We start from the raw sequence: 20164 nt of genomic DNA, 5'->3' as shown, positions 1-20164 counted from the left end.
TGAATTAAATGACGATGACCAGGTTGGTGTCCAAATGTTTAACATTTGCAATACTTCACTCAATCATTGTTATATATGTCATTCTTTATATAACTATCACTAGATTTGAACACACCATAATACAGTTGATAGATAGATAGATAGATAGATAGATAGATAGATAGATAGATAGATAGATAGATAGATTGAAAGGCACTATATCATAGACATATAGATAGAATTAAAGGCCTTGGTTTCCTCCCAAATGTCTACAAATATATTATCAGGATGTTTACCACCTTTAAACTTCTTAAACACTTATGAACAAGTGTACCCTCCATGTTGAACTGCTGAATGTCTTCTTATTCAAAACTGATGTCTGTTTTGCAACTTTTCCTTCATTCCAATAACCCTTCTCCCAAGACTGAGTAGGTAAGGATCTGAAGAAATGGATTGAAATGTGATAAAAAATTAAATGAATGAATAAAGGAAATTGACATACATTTTATGTTAGATTTACTTTTTTCTTGCTTTTTTGCTCATAGGTGAATTAAAAATCACTTTGTTAATGGAGCATTTTCAGGTGTTCCTTGTATTGCTGTTACTAAAGATGTAGTCACAATTATCAGCTAATCAATGTATTTTTCTTTCACCTTTATATTTCATTTTCAAATAGTCAAAAATCCATTATTTTTCACATCTACTGTTATTGTTTGACTGATTTACTATGTCTATTACCACACTTTTGTAATATTGAATGTTAGCATATAAAAACGTTGCAGTGTAAATTTACTGACTAGAACCATTAAAATGTAATACCAAAGATTTTATAGTTGTGAGGAAAGTTGTTACCTCCAATGCTTCTCTTTATGTAAACCCAATATTAAGACTGCAAGGATTGGACTTGAAATCAGGAACCCACAGAAGTGTGAGGCAGCAGTATTACTGATCATGTTGTTAGTCACAACACCTGACAAGTAAACAACAAATCTTTATATATAATATGCTACCGTGGCTGTTCGTTTGTCTGTCCAGGATTTTAAATCACCTGTAGCTCGCACACCGTTTCACCTATTAACCTGAAATTTGGTACACATATACTACGTGATGTCTACTATCTGCTTTCGGGGTGATGATTTTTATTACTCTTGTTATTTTTATTTTATTTTATTGTAGAATCAACTCTCGGCAGCGCGCAGCAGGGAGGCCGTGCGGCGCATGCGTATGTTCATCGTTCTCATTCCCTACCATCTTCGCAGTCACTTCCCCTACCTCATCATATCTTTAATCATTCTTGAGGCAGATTGAAGACTTCAGTGCCAGCTTAACTGAAAAATTAAGAAAAACGTACTAAGTAATTGCAACACAAAAACTAACAATCAGTTTTAATGCGAAAAGATGCCGACGAAATAAGAGAAGCAGCGGGCCACTAGGGTGGAGAAAAGAAGAGCTGCTCAGGAAGCAGCAAGCGCATCAACCTCTGAGCAAACGAATGCTAAACATACAGAGAAAGAGGATGAAAACTAGGAATGCATAAGTCAGGCGTATTCACTGCACGTTATCGTGCAGTACGCCATTACTGGTATAAAATATACAATGTCACCTTTGTGAATATTAAGAATTCTACTGTTCTGCAGCCAAGACAAGCTTTGTCTCCCTGTGACCCTGGAAATGGAGAGATGAACAAACATGTTGGTTTTAATTATTGCCATACTTTCATATGTTGGCCACTTATTTTTTAATTGAACATTTGTACATTTTTAATATTAAACTCATACTTTGCCATTATTACCCATTTGTATTCTTCTTTCTCAGTGTAGTCTATCTAGAACTGTTCCAGGACAGTCTTCTGTCTAATCTGAACTGACACAGATTCTTTCTAGATGATAATAGAAATAAAAGCATCCAAAAAAACTCATAAAAGGTGAAAAATAGCATTAAGGTAAAAGAGGCAACTTCCTTTTTCGTGACTTTGGCAAATTAACATTAATACTGTAAAAGTTTAAAAAGATGGGAAATGAGATGCCAATTTGTTTTAACTGCACAGTGAATTTTACATTGCTGAAATAGAATATTCTCAAATCTGCTTAATCCAATGTAAGATTGTTGAGAAGCAGGAGCCTATCCATGCAGCACTGGAAACAGCCCAGTTCAGGATTCCACTCAATTGCAGGGACCACTCGTGCATACCCACACAAGACCAATTTGGAATGACGTCTTTGTAGATGTGTCATAAAATCTGATGCAGCCAGAAGAAAACCCACACTCAGATGAGGAGAATCTCATGTACAGATAATATTCAGGCATGGAATTTGAATTAGGATGATGGGGGGGGGGGGGGGATTTGGGGGGTTGGCAGTTCTACCCACTGTGCGAAAGTTTTGATAAAACACATTTTCCTTAATAGAGAAATCTGAACTTGCGTTCAAAAAATGGTCAAATCTCACATGTCTCATCATTCTACTGTATAATAAAATAACACAGAAAACTACTTGTCCTGAATTTGTTTATTTATAAACATATTATATATAGATTAAAGCGAATAAAAAGATATATTCTCTTCGACAAAAGTATATTTAGAAAGAAGTTCATAATTTATTAAACTCTGAGGATGTATTCTTTGCTAATGCAAACACATTCCACATTTAATATATTATTTACATATATACAAATAAAATACTATAGTACTGTAGTTTATGCACAAGTATAGAGTCCATGTTAAAGTGAAAAGTTGAATTAAGATGGGCTTGACAAGCAGACGTCCAGTTCATCGGAAGATCCCACCGAAGAATCATTTTCGTCATCTTCATGCCCCTCGTCATCATCATCCCCATGGCCTTGGGAGCCTGGGCTGGGCTGGGGGACTGAGAGGCCCAGTTTTGCCAGTTTGGCTTGTTGTTGTTCCAGTGACTGCTTCCTCCATTTGATTCGTCTATTTTGAAACCAGACTTTCACCTGTTTTTAATAGATAAGAAAAATAACATGAGTAGTCAGCACACTAATCCCAGTTAACATACATTTTAATGCCAGGGCATGGAAAAGTACATGTATCAGGGCCTTACTGGCTAACAAATGAAGCGTGCTTATTTACAACTGAGAATAATAATCATAAATGTGCATTCACATTAATTGATTTATCTATTAACTTGCAAGTTCATTTTTCTCATATCATCCTTTGCCAAATATCTGTGTTGTAAAGTACAGAACATACAGTAACATAATATTCTCAAACCCACTGAATCCAATTGCCAGAGCCCTTCCTGGCATCACTGAGTAGGAGCCAGCCCTGAACTGAATACCAGTGCATCACAGGGCCCACTCACACAAGACCATTTGGGGTTTGTGGAGTAACCTAACCATGTTTTTTAAAATAGGGGCTGAAGAATTGAGTACAGGGATAAAATGTAAATTTTATATAGGCAACAAGTGAGAAATGGATTCAAACTTAGGATGATGGCTCTGTGAAACACTAATGCCACCTGTAATGTACTTTACATTACTGATTTGGACTGTTGCTGTCTGTACAAGCAAGTTTTTCAGTATGTGTGAGTGTGCACCTGTGTGTGGATATCACTGTTGGTGCTCTGAGGTCTTGCTGAATGTAGATTTTTTTTTTTTTTTTATACTTTTAACAAGATCTTAAGCCATCTACATTCTTAATAATTTTGGTTCTGTAATGAACTTTACTGGCTTTTATGGATCCTTATTGCTTAACAAAGAAATATTTCAATCTGGAAAAGGTTCTTTAGATATGAAATTGGTTCTTTGGACTTTGAATAACTTCATCATATGTGGACAACACACAAATCTTTAGTGAATGATATGCTACCAGCAGGATACTAACAGAAAAAGAAAATGTAAATGGTATTTACTATTTCACAAATCTGTTATTATTTACTCAGTTATTTATGGAGTCTGTTACAAATCTAATTAAAAGGTTCTTCCTGGATCTTCATGTGGGTAGTTCAGTTTGGAATTAAAAATGGTCCTCCTATGGCATCACTCTGAAGAACCACTTTAGCAACTTTATTTTTAATGGTATAGTTCTAGTTTGTGAGGTACTGCATTTTAACAATTACAAAATATGTGGACATGCACAACTCATAAGCTTTACATTAAGTAGTAAGTAACTTGAATTTGTGTCCAGGAAAAGTTCTGACCTTATATACCAATGTGACATGGAGGGTCTGTACTCCAGCTTGGAACTTGAATGGACAGAGGAAGTTAAAAATCCCTCCATATTTCAAATCTGCTTATCCAGAGCAGGGTAGTGCAGAGGCTGGAGCCTATCCCAGCAGCAACATTAATTTATATAGTACATTTCCAAAAGATTACCCAGAGCACCTGCACATTCTACAGCTGATGACTGTGTCACCATTAACAGAATAGCACGAATCAGGCACAAGTCAGGAACAATACCTGGATAGGGCACCAGTCCATCACAGGTTGAACAAACATAATGGCACACACACAAATTAGGGCAATTTAGCTTTGTAAGTCCACCTGACCGGCGTGTCTTTGAATTTTGGGAGGAAACCCACATGGACATAGGTAGAACATGCAAACTCCATTCAGGGAGCACCTGGGACATGAACCTGGTCTCCTTTCAGTGAGAAAGCTGCACCACTAAATATTATTATATCATTAAAAATAGTATACTGTTCAAAAAACTTGTAACTAAAAAATTGCAATGTTTTAATTGTAATAAATAACCATATGTTTTTGCCATGACACCTACTGACCACTGTTGAATTATATAACAATAAACCGGTATATAGTTGCTCAGAGGACCACGTTAACTTTTCTTATGGATCAAGGACAATAGTCTACAGTAAAACATATATATTCAGTGCAATGAAATGAACTCTTGGAAGTATGTAAATAATAGTGTTTTAAATACAGTAAATGTAATCATTATAGTGCACTTCATATTGACAACTCAAGTTCAAAAAGCTCATTATAGTTAGAAAAATAGTAATAACAGTAATAATCGTAATAATACAATGAAACAGTTAAAACAAAGCAGATATTTAAAAATTAATGCCCTTTGCAATTTACTCTTTCAAATCTTAATTAAAAAGATACTGCAGTTCAATTCGGTTTTACGTTTTTTATGGTTTTGAGTGGTTTTGTGGTATACTTGCTGCTGGCTATCGAGATGCTTTGACGGGTTTCTCAACCCCAACTTGCCAACTAAATATCTCTAACGCTGAAAGCTGATGTACCCATTCCTCCATTCTGTGATCATGGCTTGGAATCTGAAAAACGGAGGTACTCACCTGAGCCTCGGTGAGGTGCAGCGCGGAGGCCAACACGAACCTCTCCGACCCGACCATGTACTGCTGCCGGGCAAACTCCTTCTCCAGGCGGGTGAGCTGCTCATTGGTGAATATCGTACGCACCCTCTTGGACTTGCCAGCCTTGGTTCGAAGAGAATGAAGGCCGTGTTTAGACAGGTGGGTATCTGTAAGAGATAAGATGCGAACATCAGCACACCGGAGTACATGTAAACAGTTTTAAACAGCACTGTTCTGATTATTACGCATCTGTGCTTACCGTTGGGAAAGACTGCTCCACGATAGGGTGCTGCATAGCCGAAGGGCGGGCAGTAGTACACTGGGTAGCCAGACTGTGCTGGAACTGGACTCGATGGGTACAGATGTGTTGGCAGTGGAGCATATAAGGGCACCTCAGCTGTAAAGTCCGATGCGGGAAGCGGGCACTTCCTTGCACTGCATAAAGAGCTTGGTCTCTCCAACGATGAGTTTGACTCGGGAGTTGCCAGCAGTGAGTCGATGGTGAAAGATTTTCTAGAGACCGGTTTCGATGTGACCTGTCTGCTGACAGGGTATTCGGGATAAAGAGACGCATAAGGTCGGAGCAGATATCCACGATTTTCAAAAGCCATGCCCAAGTACTGCCCAAGTCGTCTTGTTTTTAGATCCAAGGGGTTTGCTGAATTGGCTCGTATGCTTGTCCAGAGTCAGGATGAGCTCTTCTTATAGCAGCCCTCTGCCTCGAAGTGTTAACAGACCCCCGCTAAGCCTTTCACGTCTTAAGTAGCACATGCGAAAAAAAACGACCGGCCCAATAAGGGATCCAATTAATTGATTGACCTGCAACATGCTGTGACTGTCAATATCTTAATGGCCGTGTCCATAACAAGATGCTGTCGAAACCTCGTGCACACAGGAGTTTCTTTCAGGTTAAGTGGGGGTTGCGGCTTGTGCAGATTCCTGAAAGGGCCCATCTCCAAAAGCAATCATTACCGCTGCGAAAGCCTTGATGTTACATAATCATCTTACTTCGTGTCTTAATTCTCAAAGCCAGCTGACAGATGTTGAACAAGCGGCGGAACAAATAGTTTCGCCCTTGGAGAGCAAAGTCGACGGAGGAATCGCATTATAGGAAACTGTGTCTAGCTGGTTAGTGCCATTGTGCATTTTCTATAATTAAGAAAAAACAGTTTTCTGATTTTTTTATGTTATACGTTGGAAATAAATAACACACTGCATATTATAGGCCTAAATGTAATTCCATCCATCAATTCACCCGGTGAAGACTGAATAAAGTAATCTATACCTGTTTAGAAGCCGAGTTAAAATTATTAAATGAGATGTTATAGCTGAATACAAAAGAAATGAATATTACAAAGTAAAGCTTGCTTACATGCAATGACCAATTTTAGACAGAGAAAAGTTAAAAACAAATAACACTGTAAGACATCTGAAAAAGTATTTCGCTTCACATATGTCTCGTTTCTATTTTCATATTTATTTAATATTTTATTTCTTATTTAATATTCTGGGGAAAAAAAGAAAAGAAACGGTAACAACCAATAAAAGCTATACTTATCAGCAATGCGAAAGCACTGGATTTTCTTTAGTTGTATTTAATGTATGAATCACATTACAAAAATAAAACATAATCCAATTGGCGTACCATTACAGACATTGATGTTTAAAATTGATATGCATAATGTTCACATCACCTCTTAGAAAATAAACTTTAAATTCGCTCAGCAACACACATGAATGTCTTTAGCAACAGTGTTTTATGCGATGAACTGTAAATGTATAACAGGACAATGTAGAAATAACTTTAATACTCTTGTCAGTTTTCTAACGTGCTAATAAATCAGTGGTGTATGGTTTTGCGGCCGAAATAAGTGCAGAATCAGCTTTTTAGGGTCACGAGTTATCTTTTGTATATTTCGTAAAAGAAAACATCTGTTGCTACATTAGTTTGAACTACACGAGTATCCCATCATGTACATTTATTTTCACCTTTATATTGCTGCAAGTCACAAATCCCGGTCTATTTTGTCCTGCTCTCCACTAGTTGGTGCCCATCTCTACCCAATGTGTATGTGTTTTTTTAAAAAAATATTAAATCATTTAATGAAATGTATTAATCTGGATAATAGTAAAAAAAACTTTAGGCATTCATTTTTATAAAGAATATGTTCACATATTACTTTCATTAAATAATATCAACACTGCACCATGTCTAATAGCCACAATTACGAGTCAATGTTTAATAACAAGGTCCCAATAAAGTCTTAACATGAATCAAAATTTTACAAGAAATACTGACTCGAGTGCTTACCCTTTTATATTAATTGTATACGATGGAGATGGCCCTATGATGTCTTGGCGCCCTGTCCAGGATTTGTTCCTGCCTTGCGCCCTTCAGCACTAGCGGGTGAAAGCAAAATGTCCGAAATGCTTTAGTAACTTCAATTGTAGAAGTAAAATCTCAAGTACTATATCATTGATTATCAGGCTCATGCAGATAAGGGACTGGTGCCAAGTCATTGGTCTACATATTTATGCACACTCTTATAAATCATGGCTCTTTAATGCCACATTGTGGTTCTGTACTGGGTTGTGTGGTTCATTACTGACAAATCACCATTTCATTCTGAGAAGCGTACTGTACTGTATGCAGCATATTGGTATTTCATAAATGTGTTACCATCTATTCCTAGTTATTTGGAATATTTTACAGATCTAAGTAAAGATTCATTCTGGACCCTTCCGAATTGTCTTTCAGTGCAGAATCTGCATGAACGAACACTGACTCTGGTGGCAGCACAATACATGGCACAATAATGATAATTTAGGATCATCAATTAACTTAACACGCATGTGAGGGAAGAACACGTGCAAACTTTCCACATCTGGAAACTCCAACAGCCCGAGTATTTGTACCTCCTTGGTTGAAGCTGTGAGACTTGTTTCAGACTTGTTCGCTTGGCTTTTATTACTTCGTTACTCGGCATATCTGTTGCTTTTTGTCTTTTGCCATTAAATCATACTTCTTTTTTGGGATATGCCGATTTTTTTTTTTGAATGGTATATCATTTTTAAATCCTTGTTATCTTCAATTAATTTGCAAACAATTTTTGCATAGACGCTAAGTGCAGTCCCAAACAAACAATATTAAACTTATAATACAACTTACACACTCTTTCTCTGTAGGGCAGCGACATTTCAGGCGGTGTGAAATTTTACTTATCTGGCCGACGCTTTTATCCAAAGCGATTTACAACATTTGAGATACAATTTTGTTTTTTTCCAATTGGAGCTCAAGCGGGTGAAGTAACTTGCTCAGAGTTACGAGTGCTGGGATTTAAACGCAGATCCTCAAGATTTGAAGTCCAAAGCCTTAACCAATGCGCCACACCGAAAGCCTTTATTAATTTTTATTATTATTAATAATAATATAATAATATTTTATATTATTAATATAATAATAATAATAATAATAATTAATGAGTGGTGCGCTGTGTAGCGCTGCCGCTTAACAGTTCGGATCCCGTGTTCATCGTTTGCACTATGAGATTGGAAGCTCACTCCCTGTGTCTGTATGTTTGGATGTTTCTCCCACCGCCACAAAGACCAGCAGGTCAGGTGGACTGGCGACTGTAAAATGGTCGAGTGTAAGTATGTGTGTGAGTGAACTTCTAATGGACTAGAATCCTGTCCACGCTCCACGGCTGTTTTCTGCCTTGCCCAAAGCATTAACATGATGAACTTTCACCAAATGCGACCTTGAATTGGACTGTGAGAATTTTGTAATAATAGAACATAGGGGTCGCTTAATCAGCTGCAAGCCGGGAGCAAACCTGAACCGTCTAATAACCCATTTACGGAAATGCTCACTGCTACATTCATACAAGGTACACACTTTTGGCACATGCAGGTTAAAGAAATAACCTTTTTTTTAGATCAGTAGATGACCATGAACTGATGATAACAGATTTTTGAAATACTAGTAGGTTTCTGATTTTTAAAGTCTCTTGCTGCAGGCAGTGACACAGGCGTTCAGTCTTTCTTATCCTTCCATTATCCTGTCTGGTGTCCTATCATACACTAAAGATTTATGTTTTGTCCACTTATTTGTATTCTTTTCAAAGCCTAAAAAGCCAACTTCTATACAAAGAACCATTCACAGAATGAAACAGTTCTTTGTCAAGCAATGGTTCTAACAGGTGCCACTGAACCCAGTAGTGCCATTAAAGAGTTTTCAAGAGTATAGTGGCTGATTTGAGATGCAATGAAATAAAAATGTTAGCATCCTATATAAAATTAACAATTACTGATTTTGGTTTTCTAAGGAGAAGCTTTTAACGGGTTCACAGTAAGTCCAGTTAACACGCGATCATTAAGTTAAAAAACGCTGTCCTGTTTTTTTTTTTTTTACTTCACTTCCATCCTAACGTTAACAATTAAAATTGTTTCTGTCCTTGAATTCTAGACCGAAACGTCCACACAAAGGAAAGTGGGATTCTCACCTACAGCTTTACCATAACGGCTTTACTCGGTGAAAATGCGGGTTTGATGGGATTCAGATGGCCATTAGCTATAAATTCTTTCATTTTACGCCTTCTCTAACGAGCTGGGAAAACTCACACCCCTGGACCACACCTGCAGATATCCCGTTACGTGACTGTCAAAAAAAGTCGCAACGATTTAGTGAAAATAAAATAAAGCTGTTGCTCGTGTATACTTATACAATATATAAAGCTTCGAATAAAGAATTGCCATATATTATGCTTGCTTTAATGTTCATACCGTTGCGTACCAACGTTTTGAGCCTTACTTCACAGCACCCAGAAGTTAATTGTGGGAGTGCGTGGCCATCGTAATTTATTATGAAATGGACGCGGACAGACAGAGCAGGACTGCGTTAAAAAAGTACAAGCCGGAGAGCCAGAGCAGTGTGGGCAGCTGCAGCATCGCCTGCATATTAAAGTGGTCATCAAGGCGTGAACGGTCAGAGATGTTTACTTTTCAGATGACTGACTGCTAATTTAACAAACTGCCACTCAACTAATCCAAATCACCCCCTCTAATGTAGGGGTTGATCTGCTAATTAAAGCACTCTAGTGAGATATGGCACTTTCTATTCTCATGAAATTTAGGAGCAACGGTTTGTAAGATCCCCGCCAGTTTCAAGACCATGCGGGCAAAGCCGTTCACTCAGCTAAACTCTCTTTTTTTAAGCACAAGTATATGGGTAGGGACGTTGAGCTCGGTATCAATTGTGACTCACTAAGAAAGTCTTTAACCCTGCGCTTTCAGAGTTGATAAGATGGATGTTCAAAAAATTTCCGCACTTTTATATTTTCGTTGGAAACGGTGAAGGTGGGATGAGTAGTAATTGGGCATTAAAAAGCTGGTACGACGCTGGGAAAATTACATCGCAATAGAAAGTGACTATAGAAAAGTGATGTAATTTGTTTTTGAAACTCTTAATAAATAGAGTTTAAAAAAGTGCGGAAACTTTTCAAAGTCACACGTATTTTACTGCAAAAAAACGTTATATAGATGACCCGTACATCTTTTGAGAGAAATGCAAATCCATGACTTGGTGAGATGGACATTTCTTCAAGCCTTGATATGCATTTTGAAGTGAAAATGTCTTATGATGTAGATATCACAGGTTCGGTTCCATAAATTGTTAAGCAACTAACTATGTTTCCAGTGGTCATTTCAAATTGGGGTTCTTTTATTGTTTGGTTTCTTGAGTAAGTATTTGTATAAGTGTGCATTTTCCATACATTCCGCATAAATGCCACATCAAAATCTGTAATGTAAAGCAATATAAAAGGGAAACAAAAAGTTTAGCTTTACTCTATACTACACCATACCCACATCAGAAAAACCGGCCGCATGAGAATATGTTTAGATAGAAAGACAGAATCACGAGAATATATCTGTCTAATTAAAATAGATGAGAATGGCACGATATAATTAAAATTGATATAGAGATTTATTTGTCGTCTTGGGAGAAATTTGGCCTTTTACAGAAGCTCATTAAATAAATTAAATAAATAAATAACCAACCAAATAAATAAATGCATGTATTTGACATTACTAATCTTTTAAAATTAAATGATTTAACCTTGACAATCTAAAAAGTTTACACTGGGCTCGTGTGAACTGTACTTTAAAGCGTCTTGTGATGTTGATGGCTATGAATATCGCTATGTAAAATTCACTTCAATCCTTATAGTTCTTGTATGTTTTCTTATAAAGAATATCTCTTTCCCCGAACATTCATCTTAATACGGTAGGATTAAGGTAGCAGACACATTTCTAAAATTACTGAAAGCATGAATATTAAACATAAAATAGCGGCAATGCATGTTGTTTTTAATATCATTCATACACTACACTAACTGCGGTTTGACATTAGATAGAAAAGTAAAAATACCATATATTAAATTGATAGACTGAGATATAATTTGAATATTTTGTTTGTTTTAATATCACAATAAAAAATGATGTTGTGTTATTATTATTACTAGAATTATTATAGTAGTAATATAACAGTAGTAGCAGAAGTAATAATACGAGTTTCTAAACAACTGAAAGAATAGGTACATAAAAGAGCAAATAGATCATTAGAAAAAGATACCAAAGGCAGTTCGAAAAATAAAAATTTAGCTTGTGAGTTGGAGAAATTGAAAAAAAAATGATACAGAACAAAAGTTAATGGGCCAATTTCAGTGAAGATGCACTAGATTGGTCCATATTAATTCTGAAGATGGTCAATTAACGTTTGTTCTTAAAACCGGATGATGTTTTATATCTACAATCTCAAAAACAGTGCATCAAAATTATCCCGGCAACATTGGGCAGGGTGTCATTTCGTGACACCGATTTTTACCTGGACTGTACTGGTAACTGGAAAAGACAAGAATGATTCGACTGTGAAAGATCATGGAAAGCCTATTATTTTGTAATGAACGCTCAGGTGGCTTTTATCTGTCGAATTTAAGATAATGACCAAGAAACATTCTGTGTCAAAGAACTGCAATGATAAGATATTAGGGGGCACATACTTTTTCTCAGCAGCGTGTAATCAAGGTGGCCAAGTGGTCAACCCTGCTTCCTCACAACGTCCGAGTTCTTGGTTCAAACACCGTTATCATGTAAAACGCAATTCTTTCCAGGAACGTAGGATTATTGTTCCTTTGTGCACACCGTAGTTCCTGCCTGTGTCTTGTCCTGTCTGTTTGCACTTTCCCGCTCTCTCAGCTTATCGCCGTCGGCTACAGGAGATAAAAATAAACTCTTTTCACACGGATTCTATGGTTATCCTTCGAAATACCGGTATGCGTTAGTTTTATAATAATTGTATGAATAACTTTTGCTGACATAAAACATACTTGCTCGGTTTGGTAGCTAGCAATATTTGGTCTGTGTATGCATTTAATTAAATTAGTCTGTAAGCTACAAAGCTAAATTGCTTGTCTTTGGCTGGCCTCTGTATTGTAGTTACAGCTATCTGTGTCACCCATTTTAGCTTCATGTAAGTTTACTTTTGTGCCATTCTTTACCTAACTAGTTGGGTTGCCTTGCATAGACATGCGTGGAAGAATGTTTGAATGAACTTGGGAATGTATAGTAAATAGTTCAACTAATTTTTCTCTTACTCACAGAAAAGGGATTGTGACAATGTGAGGATTGCGGTGTCATCTAGGTGTCATCTAGGTCTCCCCTATTAAAGCATTACAGGTTAGCTCAGGGCCATTAAGGTCGTAGGAATCTTTATCCATACAAGCATTCTGTCACAGCAACAACCATCTTAAGAGTCACAAAACAGTACAATGCATGTTTGCAGACTGTTCTTTCCAGACAAATGGTTATGACACTATTAAGTCCCATAAAAAACAGAAAGATCCATATATATTTCAGAATTTTAAATTAGGGATTGTAAGGGAGACTAAATATTTGGCTGAAAACATAATTGATGACAAAGTGTCAAATGAATGTGGTAAAAGTAATGAAGATTCTGATAGTCCAGCATCCATCCATCCATTATCAAACCTGCTATATCCTAACTACATGGTCACGGGGTCTGCTGGAGCCAATCCCAGCCAACACAGGGCACAAGGTAGGAAACAATCCCCGGGGCAGGGCGCCAACCCACCGCAGGACTCTGATAATGATATTGAAAATTAAAATGACACACTAGATTTGTCAAAGAGCATAGGGCTCACATATGCATGTAGTTTGCTAAAACTAGAAAACTATTTCCATGTTCCAACTACAGTTAGGTCCATAAATATTTGGACAGAGACAACTTTTTTCTAATTTTGGTTCCGTACATTACCACAATGAATTTTAAATGAAACAACTCAGATGCAGTTGGAGTGCAGACTTTCAGCTTTAATTCAGTGGGGTGAACAAAACGATTGCATAAAAATGTGAGGCAACTAAAGCATTTTTTTTTGCACAATCCCTTCATTTCAGGAGCTCAAAAGTAATTGGACAAATTAAATAACTGGAAATAAAATGTTCATTTCTAATACTTGGTTGAAAACCCTTTGCTGGCAATGACAGCCTGAAGTCTTGAACTCATGGACATCACTAGATGCTGGGTTTCCTCCTTTTTAATGCTCTGCTAGGACTTTACTGCAGCGGCTTTCAGTTGCTGTTTGTTTGTGGGCCTTTCTGTCTGAAGTTTAGTCTTCAACAAGTGAAATGCATGCTCAATTGGGTTAAGATCAGGTGACTGACTTGGCCATTCAAGAATTTTCCACTTCTTTGCTTTAATAAACTCCTGGGTTGCTTTGGCTGTATGTTTTGGGTCATTGTCCATGTGTATCATGAAACACCGCCCAATCAATTTGACTGCATTTAGCTGGATTTGAGCAGACAGTATGTCTCTGACCACCTCAGAATTCATTCGGCTGCTTCTGTCCTGTGTCACATCATCAATAAACACTAGTGTCCCAGTGCCACTGGCAGCCATGCACGCCCAAGCCATCACACTGCCTCCACCGTGTTTTACAGATGATGTGGTATGCTTTGGATAATGAGCTGTTCCACGCCTTCTCCATACTTTTTTCTTGCCATCATTCTGGTAGAGGTTGATCTTGGTTTCATCTGTCCAAAGAATGTTTTTCCAGAACTGTGCTGGCTATTTTAGATGTTCTTTAGCTAAGTCCAATCTAGCCTTTCTATTCTTGAGGCTTATGAGTGGCTTGCACCTTGCAGTGCACCCTCTGTATTTACTTTCATGCAGTCTTCTCTTTATGGTAGACTTGGATATCGATACGCCTACCTCCTGGAGAGTGTTGTTCACTTGGTTGGCTGCTGTGAAGGGGTGTTTCTCTTCACCATGGAAATGATTCTGCGATCATCCACCACTGTTGTCTTCCGTGGACGTCCAGGTCTTTTTGCGTTGCTGAGTTCACCAGTGCTTGCTTTATTTCTCAGGATGTACCAAACTGTAGATTTTGCCACTCGTAATATGGTAGCAATTTCTCGAATGGGTTTTTTCTGTTTTCGCAGCTTAAGGATGGCTTCTTTCACCTGCATGGAGAGCTCCTTTGACCACTTGTTGTCTGTTCACAGCAAAATCTTTCACATGCAAGCACCATGCCTCAAATCAACTCCAGGCCTTTTATCTGCTTAATTGATAATAACATAACTATGGACTTGCCCACACCTTCCCATGAAATAGCCTTTGAGTCAATTGTCCAATTACTTTTGAGCCCCTGAAATGAAGGGATTGTGTTTAAAAAAAAAATGCTTTAGTTGCCTCACATTTTTATGCAATCATTTTGTTCACCCCACTGAATTAAAGCTGAAAGTCTGCACTTCAACTGCATCTGAGTTGTTTCATTTAAAATTCATTGTGGTAATGTACAGAACCAAAATTAGAAAAAAGTTGTCTCAGTCCAAATATTTATGGACCTAACTGTATATCAACTGAGGAGTTAGTCATTGATGTACAGTACTTGATGAGCTCTGTATCATTGCCCATCTCAAAGAAAGCTATTTTAGATACCTTTAAAAACCACTATCTCTTTTTGGACCAACTTGTCATTAAAGAACTGACCTGTGCAATATCCTCACTTAACTCATTGCTGACAAGTATGTCAAAAGATGGCCCACTAGCAACTGCTTTGAAACGAAGACATTATTACAGGGAAATTTTTTAAGTCATAGATCCGGTTGAATATATATTTGAGTCAGAAGCAAATCAAAGTTTTCAATATGTACCTACGCTGAAATCATTTCAACAGGTACTTAGTCAAAAGAATATACAGTATTGAGCAAAGTTCTTAGCAGGGTGCAGGCATTTAGGAAATGAGAGCAGTATAGTTCTTATCAATATGGTTATCACTTTAACAGTAATACATTTTTGTCAGGCCAGAAAGTTAGACTGGCTTTGTGCCTCTGTGTAGATGATTTTGAAACCTGTAATTCATCAGGGCACATCACACAAGAAGCACAAACTGTGTGTAGTTAATTGTAAGTTAGGAAGTTTGCCAACAGGTTGTCAGTCATTATTGTCCTCAATTTATCTTGCATTGTTATGTAAAAGTGATGATGTAAAATAATATATATAAATAATATATATAAATATACATATAGTTTTATATATATATTTACAAATATTTAAATGCTATCATCAAATGAAACCTCTTTGTAATGTTCTGCTGTAAGGGGTTTTTAATTATAATTTCTCAATATTTGATCTTTTTAAAACTCCAGATAAGTACAGAATTCACTCAGATCACTAACATACTATTAACCCCAAACTGTATGTCACAACCGGACTAATATATGAGCAAACTGTCCAAAGTTTTCCAGAAAAAAGGAGGTGTAACAGGATGCAAAATTACAGACGTAATGGCTGACATTGACCAGGTTTTTGATCTACTGGTTTACAGAACATTTGTTTGTTTTCTACATATGGGTAAGGTGCCGATTGGTCATATTTAATTTCCCTTTTTCAGCATAATACCATGACAACAAAGGGAGCTTGTCAATTTAAAGCACTTGCTGTTTATCTCAACAAAGTCCCGAGGAAGCTCATAAAGGCGTACTTAGTAATTGGTCCCAATCATTCTTTCTAAATTAAAAAAAGTATATACAGTCTGAAACAGAATTTTCCTTTAGGTAGACTACAAATGTAGCCATCTTGAGTGGAACAGTGCTATTAACTTCTAAATGTTTCACCATAGTGTTGTTACAGCTATTTTGCTAGATAGTTACCAGTGTGGTAAAATGTGATGGTGTATGTATTTGACACGAAGGCTGTATATTATAATTGACACTGAGGTAAAATAGTAATTGTTGTCCTTGATGAAGTCTTTTCCCATAAATTTATCTGTGCAGCACATGACATAAATACACTAAGATATGTCAAACCCCTGCGCCCATGTATGTTTTAGGATTGGGACTTTGTCAATGCTGAAAGAGAAATGAGCCACACTGGCATTGGAAAAAATGTCATTAGACATGAAGGCACAGACGTTGTTAATCCTCCAGAGGATGCTGGAATCCTAGTCAAGGTGTACAACTTGAACTACCCATCTGACTTCAAGTACACTTTTCAATTTGTTCAGAAAATCATAATGGAAGTTGATGCTCATAGACTTTCAAGCAAAGTCCAGATACTAACAATACAAACTTTTGGAAAGAATTTTTCCATTTGTCTAAGTGACTGGTAAATGGAAATATTGTTTAATGAACAATATCATGTTGATCTAGGAAACTGCCCTACTTAATGAAACTGCATTCACCAGTTTGGTCTTTAATTTTTTATTTTTTTTTTTGCTTTTTGGTGGATTGTATTAAATATTTTTGTACAGCATGATAAATGATAACTTTTGGAGACCAACAAAGTAGTGGGAAAAAAGCCTGATTAAAAAACCCACTCAGCAAGCATTGGTTTGTGAGCGATTAAACTTCTGCAAATCTGATTTATTTGTGATGCATGGTTGGAGTTTGGTTATGTGAATATTGTAAAATCTTAATTTTGCTGTTATATTTGGGAATCTAGTAAAGACACACGGCTCACCTCTCATTTAGACTGGAAAATACTAATAAATCAGAGCGGTGCTACAATATTTTTGATAGTTCTGCTCTCATTGTGTTGATTTTGTATGTTTCTTTTTGAGTATTTCTAAGCTTATTTGAGATGTTTTCAAAAACTGTTTTTTAAAGCTGAAATAAAGGCATTATTACTTTGAACAGTTTGTGGAATTTCTTTTTTAACAGTGTATTCTATTAACACCTGGCATTCTCATTTAACTAATAATACTTTATTAATTAAAACTAACTTAACTTGAATCAGTTGCTTTTATATTGATTTTACATATCGAAATTTCATCAGTTCAACATAGCTATGTTAAGTTAAATGAATGTATCAGACTAATTTGCATTTAATAAAGTTATCCATCCATCCATCCATCCAGTATCCAACCCGCTGAATCCGAACACAGGGTCACGGGGGTCTGCTGGAGCCAATCCCAGCCAACACCGGGCACAAGGCAGGAACCAATCCCGGGCAGGGTGCCAACCCACCGCAGTAATAAAGTTATGTGTAATCTATATAAACTAACTGAGTGCACATTACTAAATAAAGTATTTTTGAAATTACTCAACTCTGTCATGTGGAACCATTTGACATAATATTTTTAAGTAATTCAAAGTTTCAATTTTTTTTTGAGCATACGGACACTGTGTTTGCATGGAATCTGCACATTCTCTGTGTGTTTCTCAAAGAAATTTGATTTTCTTCTTAAGTCCAATATATGAGTGAGTGTGAGTTTGGCCAGGCTTCCTATTTTGCACTTGATGTTGCAGAGATATTCTAAGGTTCTTGCGATATTGAATTGGATTAATCCTTTGATGACGATGGAAATGTAAGATAGCTCCAAATATTGATTTAACCATGAAGCTTTGCTAAATTGCTATTATACATTTTAACATTAATTAGCTGATGAGTGTTCATCATTTTTTGTAATGATATTTAAATATTTTTTAGCACAAAATAAACTTTACTATTTTCAAACCTAACTACTTGAAGAATTTCCTAATCTATAAAAATTATAGATTCTAAATATATTGTGATTTCTTACAACATTTAATGCCTTTTTCATTCAAACCTAATGAAAATAAAAAACGGCACATACATGTATACACAAACCAGGGCAGGACAACAGCAGCTTGCAGCGCCGCTTCCATGATTTCAGTTACATGTTGGCTAGGCTACTGGCTTGTTGAAAATCGCCACCATGTGTGCATGAGCGAGCCCACTCTGGCCAATGCTGCTTGGAAAATTTAGATAACTGTTTTTGAGATTGAAAGTATATAACATATTATGACCTGCAACAGATTACCATCCTATCCAGAGCTGCTTCCAGCGTTACACTGGCCTCCTGCAATCCCTAATTGGATCAAGACAGATTGAAAATGATGCGAATAATCTAATTCACATTTAAAAAAAAAGATTTGTTAAATAAAATGAATTTAATCATGCACAGTGGTTCCACACAATTTCTCTGAGTAGTTCTAAAATGAAACATTCTTTTTAAGATGACACATTGACGTTGTGTTCAGAAAATTTTACATACAGTGCATCCGGAAAGTATTCACAGCGCATCACTTTTTCCTCATTCTGTTATGTTACAGCCTTATTCCAAAATGGATTAAATTCATTTTTTTCCTCAGAATTCTACACACAACACCCCATACTGACAACGTGAAAAACGTTTACTTGAGATTTTTGCAAATTTATTAAAAATAAAAAAATAGAGAAAGCACATGTACATAAGTATGCACTGCCTTTGCCATGAAGCTCAAAATTGAGCTCAGGTGAATCCTGTTTCCCCTGATCATCCTTGAGATGTTTCTGCAGCTTAATTGGAGTCCACCTGTGGTAAATTCAGTTGATTTAACATAATTTGGAAAGGCACACACCTGTCTATATAAGGTCCCACAGTTGATAGCTCATGTCAGAGCTCCATCATCCGTAAGTGGAAGAAGTTCAAAACCACCAGGACTCTTCCTAGAGCTGGCCGACCATCTAAACTGAGCGATCGGGGGAGAAGGGCCTTAGTCAGGGAGGTGACCAAGAACCCAATGGTCACTCTGTCAGAGCTCCAGAGGTTCTCTGTGGAGAGAGGAGAACCTTCCAGAAGGACAACCATCTCTGTAGCAATCCACCAATCAGGCTGGTATGGAAGAGTGACCAGACTGAAGCCACTCCTTAGTAAAAGGCACATGGCAGCCCACCTGGAGTTTGCCAAAAGGCACCTGAAGGACGCTCAGACCATGAGAATGAAAATTCTCTGGTCTGATGAGACAAAGATTGAACTCTTTGGTGTGAATGCCAGGCGTCACGTTTGGAGGAAACCAGGCACTGCTCATCACCAGGCCAATACCATCCCTACAGTGAAGCATGGTGGTGGCAGCATCATACTGTGGGGATGTTTTCAGCGGCAGGGACTGGGAGACTAGTCAGGATAAAGGAAAGATGACTGCAGCAATGTACAGAGACATCCTGATGAAAACCTGCTCCAGAGCGCTCTTGACCTCAGACTGGGGCGACAGTTCATCTTTCAGCAGGACAATGACCCTAAGCACACAGCCAAGATATCAAAGAAGTGGCTTCAGGACAACTCTGTGAATGTCCTTGAGTAGTCCAGCCAGAGCCCAGACTTGAATCCGATTGAACATCTCTGGAGAGATCTTAAAATGACTGTGCACCGACGCTTCCCATCCAACCTGATGGAGCTTGAGAGGTGCTGCAAAGAGGAATGGGCAAAACTGGCCAAGGATTGGTGTGCCAAACTCGTGGCATCATATTCAAAAAGACTTGAGGCTGTAATTGCTGCCAAAGGTGCATCGACAAAGTATTGAGCAAA

The 20164-nt window shown here is 37.3% G+C and overlaps 1 protein-coding gene across 1 annotated transcript; it reads right to left on the bottom strand.

The window, feature by feature from the left end:
- Nucleotides 1-2559: 2559 nt before the first annotated feature.
- Nucleotides 2560-6363, bottom strand: noto (notochord homeobox). The gene is made up of 3 exons (XM_028802969.2): nucleotides 5536-6363; nucleotides 5259-5443; nucleotides 2560-2934 (listed from the first exon to the last, which is right to left on the bottom strand). Exons 1-3 carry the CDS (start codon nucleotides 5885-5887, stop codon nucleotides 2716-2718), a joined length of 756 nt encoding a protein of 251 aa, XP_028658802.1. The 5' UTR covers nucleotides 5888-6363; the 3' UTR covers nucleotides 2560-2715.
- Between the last annotated feature and the right edge of the window lie 13801 nt (nucleotides 6364-20164).

The sequence above is a fragment of the Erpetoichthys calabaricus genome, chromosome 5 (genome assembly GCF_900747795.2).
Source record: "Erpetoichthys calabaricus chromosome 5, fErpCal1.3, whole genome shotgun sequence".
Lineage (NCBI taxonomy): Eukaryota > Metazoa > Chordata > Cladistia > Polypteriformes > Polypteridae > Erpetoichthys > Erpetoichthys calabaricus.
The sequence above is the reverse complement of the archived record's forward strand: the minus strand, read 5'-3'. Positions and strand labels throughout refer to the sequence as shown.

Coding starts and splice junctions, on each gene's coding strand:
- noto (XM_028802969.2), bottom strand. CDS start 5,887: ATGGCTTTTGAAAATCGTGGATATCTGCTCCGACCTTATGCGTCTCTT. Junction 5,444..5,535: donor TGGAGCAGTCTTTCCCAACG/GTAAGCACAGAT, acceptor TATCTCTTACAG/ATACCCACCTGTCTAAACAC. Junction 2,935..5,258: donor TGCACCTCACCGAGGCTCAG/GTGAGTACCTCC, acceptor TATTAAAAACAG/GTGAAAGTCTGGTTTCAAAA.